The sequence below is a fragment of the Poecilia reticulata genome, linkage group LG9 (genome assembly GCF_000633615.1).
Source record: "Poecilia reticulata strain Guanapo linkage group LG9, Guppy_female_1.0+MT, whole genome shotgun sequence".
NCBI lineage: Eukaryota > Metazoa > Chordata > Actinopteri > Cyprinodontiformes > Poeciliidae > Poecilia > Poecilia reticulata.
The window spans coordinates 28,890,633-28,898,177 of record NC_024339.1 but is presented as its reverse complement, the minus strand read 5'-3'; the positions used below and the strand labels follow the sequence as shown (position 1 = coordinate 28,898,177).

The 7,545-nt window shown below is 40.1% G+C and overlaps 1 protein-coding gene across 2 annotated transcripts in view; it reads right to left on the bottom strand.

The window, feature by feature from the left end:
* Positions 1-1,969, bottom strand: part of aebp1b (AE binding protein 1b) — a 17,427-nt gene extending 15,458 nt beyond the window's left edge. The window contains exons 1-3 of one of the 2 annotated variants that reach the window (XM_017306607.1): positions 1,671-1,967; positions 1,352-1,503; positions 1,018-1,266 (exon numbers count right to left, since the gene is read on the bottom strand). In XM_017306607.1, coding sequence (XP_017162096.1) covers positions 1,018-1,258 — 241 coding nt within the window. In that variant the 5' untranslated portion in view covers positions 1,259-1,266; positions 1,352-1,503; positions 1,671-1,967. Of the gene's footprint in view, positions 1-1,017; positions 1,504-1,670 lie in introns of both variants that reach the window. The other variant, XM_017306608.1, reaches the window with a different exon arrangement.
* Positions 1,970-7,545: the final 5,576 nt, after the last annotated feature.

The window sequence follows — 7,545 nt, the reverse complement described above, 5'->3', positions numbered from 1 at the left end:
CCTCTCTACTTTTAAGGCATTATGCGAGTAAAAATGGCGAATTTGAACAGCGTCTCTTATCTTCCCTGCGTTCAAGTTTTTCTTCTCTTTGTGGCGGTTTTTAAATAAATGAAAGTGTGCAATACCGCCACCATCTGGTCTGGAGTATGAACTGGAGCTAATGCCGTTGATTATAAGGTTTTACATCACACATCTGAAAATTGATTGGGTACTTTCTTAAAAATTACATCATGATTATCCTTTTTTTATTGTATGCAATTTTAATAAATAGTAAAAGATTATTAAGGTACTTAAAAATTCATACGTATTAATTCATACTTTGTTCACTTAAAGTATACTTTTATTTAATATATTAAAAGTGTATTTTGGTACAATTATGTTTAAGTGTGTTTAAAGTACTAATTTTGAAATTGGTACAAGTGTATTTTTAGTATACTTCAGATATACTTATAGATAGTACACTTAATAATTAGTATACTTAAAGTGTACTTTCACAAATTTAAGTATGTTTGAAGTATACTAAAGTATACTTTTTTCACCTGGGTGCTCCTTTGTGTACCTGGGATGTAAGCTGTCAATAAAGTCTGAATCTCTCCATGCATGGGGTGGGACAAAGGTTCAGATCAGTTCATATTTGTGTGTGAGAATGGTCCAGTCAAAGTCCACAATCTGTCAACATTTGAACATTTCAATTCACAGGTGCTCTCTGTCCAGACTTAAGCACAATGTGGATCTGCAGAGCATCGATTCAGCAGGACTTAATGCAAAATTCAAACTACGCTTTCAACACTTTAAATTGTAGAAAAAAGTATTGAAAATCGTGTACTTATTTTATTTTACTTTTTTAATCATGCCACTATTTTCTGTTGATTTCCTGTTGATATCAAATCTTAACGAAACATGTTGAATTTTCCATTTATAACATTACAAAATGTGACGTTAGAACCACAAGGCGCCGTACAACTCAGCAGTTTTACTGTTTTGTCTGTGGGCGAGAGAGCGTCACTCAGCTCTTACCCTCCTGTGAGGTCCCCTGTGCCTCTCTCTTGGCCTTGATGCTGCGTCCCAGTGGGTGTGGGTCCCCTGCGAGCTCCTGCTCGCTTTCTCGATCATCCGGGGACTCGTCTTGCAGCTGATCCTGAGTCTGCTTCTCCTGGAGGAGAGAAGCTATTCCCCCGGCACTCCTCCCTCCTCTGGGAATCAGCAGGCAGCAGAGGACCAGCAGAGCCACAGACGCAGTCACAGTGTGGCTTTTCATATCTGCTGCTGCAGCAAAAACAACAACAAAAAAGTTTTTTGAAAAATCCCTTGCTTTTGGAGCGTGTGCGTCTTCTTCGTCAGCTCGCCCCACTTGATCCTCCAGGAGCTTTAGCGTTCAGCCTCTTTTCAACGCGTTCCAAACTCTTTACCCCAGCAGGGAGGTCTCCTCCTTCAGCTCCACACGTACCCACATCCACAGCGTGTCATGTCAGCTGGGCTGAGGCTGGGCTAGACAGCGACTGGCTGGGAGGGGGGGGGAAGAGGGGGAGAGGGGGGAGAGAGGCCGGGAGGGTGCAGTCAGCAGAGACACAGGGAGAGAAACACCTAAAGCAAAGCCGGTCAAATGAATAGTCAGAGCTCCTAATTGGTCAGCTGAAAAAACAATAACAAGGCTAAAGGATCCCCTTCACCTGCAGGACGAGTCACAACAGGTGTAGCGCTAAGACCTCAGATTGCAGGGCAGGTGGGGCCCCCGGGGACCGCTGGGGTTTGAGAAGGACCCATCTGCTTTCTGTCTGCCGAAATTCCTTCTCGGAGAGCCGCAGCCCCATGCAGAACCACCACAAAGCTGAACAGCGGGAGAGAGGAGTGACTCCTCGGACACCAGGTTACACAAGCAGAGCCGTGGAGAGAGAGAGGGGGGAAAGACAGGAGCGCAAAGGAGGAGAAGGATATGGTGCAACAAAGCCAAACAAAGATAATTGACAGAAAGAGAAATTTTAAGCAAATAAAAACAAGCCGTTTTTTATCTGCTTTATCTGTTCTTTGTCAGGTCAGAGGTTACTTCACCTTAGTTTGTGTTCTCCAATGGGGTTGGCTGTGTCAATTGGTGTCTCCTTTTTTGGAGGAAGTAAGCAGCCCACCAGAGGGGAGCTCACAACACAGGACGGCAGATGACAGAATCATATTCTGTGTTTTCTTTTCCGTCTGTCTCCTGCTCTGTCTGCCGTTTGGAAAGTCTGCTCGGCGGCTTGAACGCTGCTTGATCCATAAAGTTTACCTCTGGGATGATCTAGGGTAAACTTCTGGCACTCTGATAAAACACAGCCAGACATTTTTAAACGGGAGTTTGATCCTGAAGGTAGAGTGTGCGTGCAACAAAAAAGCAAAACAAAACTTAAAGTCAATGTATGAACGCTTGCAAAAACACACTTTAGAAAAACTGCACAGTGTCAAAAGGGTCAGACTGAAAACTGAGGCAATCGGGGCTTTAGCATATAAACTTGCTAAAACAGTTTGGCTCATGAGGTCTCAGAGTGTGGGGCTAGGAAAACAAGAAATGTTTGACAAGGATTGGACTAAGGAGGATTACACTGAAACTGTGCAGCCGTATCTCTGGTGGGTATTACTGCAACTGCGAAGAATGCAGCTGATAGTTGGGGATACAGTGAGGTCAAGAAGAGGCCGATTTAAAAAACAGGGATTGAGACACTAGTGGAAGAGAGCAAACTGCAGAAGGAGAAAATGAGACTCTTTCCAAACATCTTTACATAACAAGCAGTGGAAAGAAAGTAAGTGAAAAGGAATGAATTTTCGACCACCAAACAAAAAAAAAAAAAAGAAAAAAAAGAAGGAGGTCTCTGTTTGAAATGTAATTTACTCCAGAGCGACAAATCACCTGGAATCTTGGCATGGACACAAAAAGCAGCAGACCCAGTTAAAGCCACAGCAATGCAGAAGTCAGAAAACCAACATTACTGCCAGGTGTTGTTTGTGAGCATAAACTACTTAGGAAGAAAACATCTTTTACTATGGTTTTTACTCTTTAGGCTAGTAACTTAACTAGATAAAGCAGCAGGCGTTTGATACAAACTTTTTCACTTTCATACCTACACATATTTAGCCAGCCATCATGATCCATGTTTGTTGTTGTTGAAGTTAATGCTACATAATTGACAGTGCTTTGACTTTTCTCCCAATAAGCACATTTAATAACAAAATATTATTTTGAGGACAATAAAAACGTCCTCAGAATAACATTTTTATTGTGGCGCAGTTAAGCCTCTATGAGGCAAATCCAGAATTGAATATGTGAAGAAAAGTGGGACTTCCAGCTGCTTCCATTCACTGTTGCTGATATAAAGTATTCTAGAGACACAAAGGCTGGGAGATAAGGCAGTGCTGAAGCCTGTGCACATAATAATGACCATGCTGGTCAGAATCATAGCAGCGGTGATTCAACACTGTGGCAAATTGGGGGCAAACCAAGCTTGGAATGCCTAAATCCCCTGGCAGGGTTCCTGCTTGTCGGGTCTTTAGGCTAGCGCTCTGAGTCAACATTTCTCCTGACTGCCTCCACCTCGCTGGAAGAAATCACTATAAACTCACTTACCTTATAAACTCACTTCCTAGCTGAAGATTTTATTCAGAGCCGTTTCCATAACACATTTATATATTTCTCAAATTATGGCCATTAAAAAAAATAAATAAATAAAAGGTCGTGGGCTACAAACCCAAAGACGATAAAATAAAAAAAATTATTGGGACAAGCCGACAAAATACTGGGAGAAAAATATTCAGGTCAGATGCGACCAAAGATGAACACTTTGGAGGTCATTGCACACACACAGAAACACAAGCCTATGTGGCATCACTGCGACAAAAGTGATGTTTTCAGATGGGAACATCATGGTTTACAGTGTGTGGTGGAGGCAGACTTCATATCACTGAAAAAACGATAAAGAAAGAAATGTGTCTGGTCATTTTTTAGAAGAGTTTAAGAAAACATGAGTGTGTATTTCAAGCGAGACAACAAACCCAAACAGAGAAAGGGGATTATTAACCAGTTCTAGAGAAAGAACCCCCTAAATTGTATCCAATTAAAAAAAAAATTATTAATTAATGCAAATTAGTGCTTTGCATTAATTGATTAATAATTAATTAATTATTGCTCTCTCTAATTATTGCCACCAGAACCAGACAGTGTGGAAAACAGGTCAAAGTTACACATAAACAATACACGTCATACAGGAGACATGTTGAACTCGATACCAAGTAAGGCTTTTTCCACACTAAGATTTCTATAAGTATGTTTATTTCCAGTAACATTACATTTTTTTTGATATACTCATAGCTTCATTAATCGACTAATTTGCTTCAGTTTCTTGAAGTTGCCAACATCTGGAGTGAATTTCATGTCAGTAGAAATATTAGTACTATTTTTACTGAGAAAAACGTCGACATGTTCAATACTTACTTAACACCCCACTGTGTGTGTACGCTCTAGAGTAATCAACAAATCTTTCACATAGGAGAGAGTCGAAACTACGGTAATTAGGACTGCAAAAAATAAAAAATAAATCATAGCCCTTCAAGGACTCAGTCATTAATCAACCTGACACTGCTGTTCATGTCCTGCAATATAAATTTTCATTATGTTAGCAGAAGCTGAGAAGTGAGGATGCATAATGTTTAGAGCCTCTAGCTGAGCTGAGCGTCAGGATGTGTTGGGCAGGAAACAATGACATCAGAGAGAGAGGAGCGGAGTTGGGGGAGGGAAGCTGGGAGTAAAAGTGAGAGAAAAATGCTGTAATCCAGCAGGCTCACTAGGTACAAACGGATAGAAACCGATTTATAAAACTCCATCCTGCTCTGCTTAATTCATCCTGACTGATTCTCCACACACCAGCTGGATATCTGATCTGGGAAGGATGGCCGGGCTCTAACACATTAACCCTTAGCAGGGCTTCTGAGTGCTACAGATCTATTATTCCTCATCTGGAGAACGAGCAGAAAAGTGTTACCAGGCATCAAGCTACTTATACAACAGAGTTTGCAGCACACTTTTAGAGGGGATTTTTTTTTGGCTGAAATCCATCTGTTGCATTCCGTGATTCAGCAGGTCCAGCTCATCTGGTCCAGGAGGAATGTGTGCCTGGTTAAGAGGCATGAGGCATATCCTCCTGACCACCAGTAGTTCATTTTTGTCCTCTTTAGAGGACATTTCTAAACTTGAATATCTCCCACCCCCTGCATTCTACTGAATTAATTCCTTTTGGTATCTGGAGAGGACATTTAGGGCTTTTCAATGATACCACATGTGAAGGGGTGGAACTTTTGTACGTACCTTTTTATAATTCATAAAAATGGCATTTATCAGTAATAACACATTTTATGGGAAGAGACAAAGTAAGTGCATAAAACCTTTTATTACCTTACAAAGACTGTGGGATTTAAAAAAAAAAGGTGATTGGACAATATTTTTTTTCCTGGTAGTCAGGAGGTTAAAGATGCCCAACTTTACCAACCACAGTCTAAAATCTCCTCCGTATGAACAGCTTCTAATACATCTGAAGCTTTTCTGGAGCAGCATGTAGCTTGCAAAGTGAAAGCAGATGAGTGTTTTTGTTTCTCTTATTAAAGATGAAAACTGCCAGTACAAGAGCTTCAGCTCTGCAAACAGACTGCCAATGCAGGCGCTTTGCCCAGATGGTTGAGCATGCACAGCATCATCTTTTGTATATTTTTATTTTTTTTTTTAAGTGAGTAGTCAGGTTTGAAAACTGAATCTACTTTAAAATTTGAAGTTTTAAAACGACTAAAAGCTAGCTGCAGGTTTTGTCTTGATTTGATTTCTTACTTTGCTTCCAGCACCATTAAGAGACAAAAACATCCAGCGTAATGTGTGATACCCTCAAAGAGAATCAAAGAGTGCCCTCTACTGGCTAAACAACAGAAGAGCTACACCGCAATCCATCTCCAAAGTGCATTTGTGTTCAGAAGGTTGCACACCGTAGCAGGATCTCAGCTTCTTAGGCTATTTTTTATTTATTATTATTTTTAGAGTAACAGTGAGAAACACCATAATTCATGGACGAGTGAACAATTGTGTTTGCTTTTTTTTTTTTTTTTAACAAAAACAAGTAAAAAAATAAAACTGATCAAACATCACAAACCTGAGTTCTTCATGTTTTCAGACGCACAATTAAAATCTATTTAGAGTGGCTCAATCATATTAAGGTCAGTAGACTCAGATCGTCTCTTCAGGACCTTAAACTCCTCAAAATGATCTGCATATTCCGTCACGTTCACTTTATGAACTGAACTACAGAAACAAATGACTTTTTTTTTTAATACGTTTCATTGAGACACGTGTAGATCAAGTGACGACACTTAAAATCAAAAGAGGAAGTTGAATCATGTCATTTTTAAACAGCATTTATTTAGCTTTCTCCATACAATACATTTAATGTTTAACAGCACATACTGTATTCTGAAATAACTCTCAGTATAAAATAGGGCTTCTACAATCAAAGAATAGTCATACAATGCTCTGAGGGACATGAAGACTACGGCAACAGTAAAACACCTCCATATTAAAGAACAGGATATTGAGAGAAGTGATTGTATTTGCCGAGCCGCCGCTGTACTACGCAGAAGTCCCGACCCCGGCTCTCAGAGCATCCGACATCCTGCAAGAACCCGTTTTTTTGTTGTTGTTTGTTTAATCGTTTCTCAAATAAAGGAACAGAAAAGACCATGGTAAAAGCAAAAAGAATATAATGTGTTACGATGACTAAAAGGGTTTTGGTAACCTGGATAAATCTGACCTTTTGTTTGGACACTGAATATATACCAATGTCAAAGCATACACAGCATTATGACTGCTAATTGAAGCTTATATTGAGTTTTTTTAAATTATTTTTTATTTTACAATCATATATTAAAATGTTTGTGACTGGTGCTGAAAGAGACAGGATTTTTGTTTCTCCCCCCACCCCCAAGTGTTTTCTTCACATCAAACACCGAATCACAGCCAAAGTATACTGTACTATCACTGAAGCCACAAGAAAACCAGCTTATTTCAACGACATTGGCCAATTAAAGCTCGTCTCGACAAGGAGCTTTTCATCAAGGAGCAGGTGCGCATCAGAGCGTCTGGGCCTATACAGTGTCTGTAAATAGAATACATACAACATTGACCAGCTTTCGTGTTACATGGCTAATATATTTAGGTGTCGAGTATAAATTATACAATGTTTCCAATTGGGTATGAAAATAGGCCAAAGTAGAAGGAAGCAAAACGAGCCTGAGAGGGAGGCCGAACAACGGGAGAGAGAGAGACAGAGAGAGAAAGAGAGAGAGAGAGAGAGAGAGAGAAGATTTGTCTCAAGTCTTGAGGTAAGCAATGTGTTTCAGTATAATGCCCTACAGACAATCATACAGTTACAATCATTAATTCTCTATGTACAAACTTCCTGATTTACATACACTGCACTGCTCGTCAGCTTAAAAACGTCTTCGAACTAAACACGAGACCATGGCGATGGTGCGGTTCACTTCAGA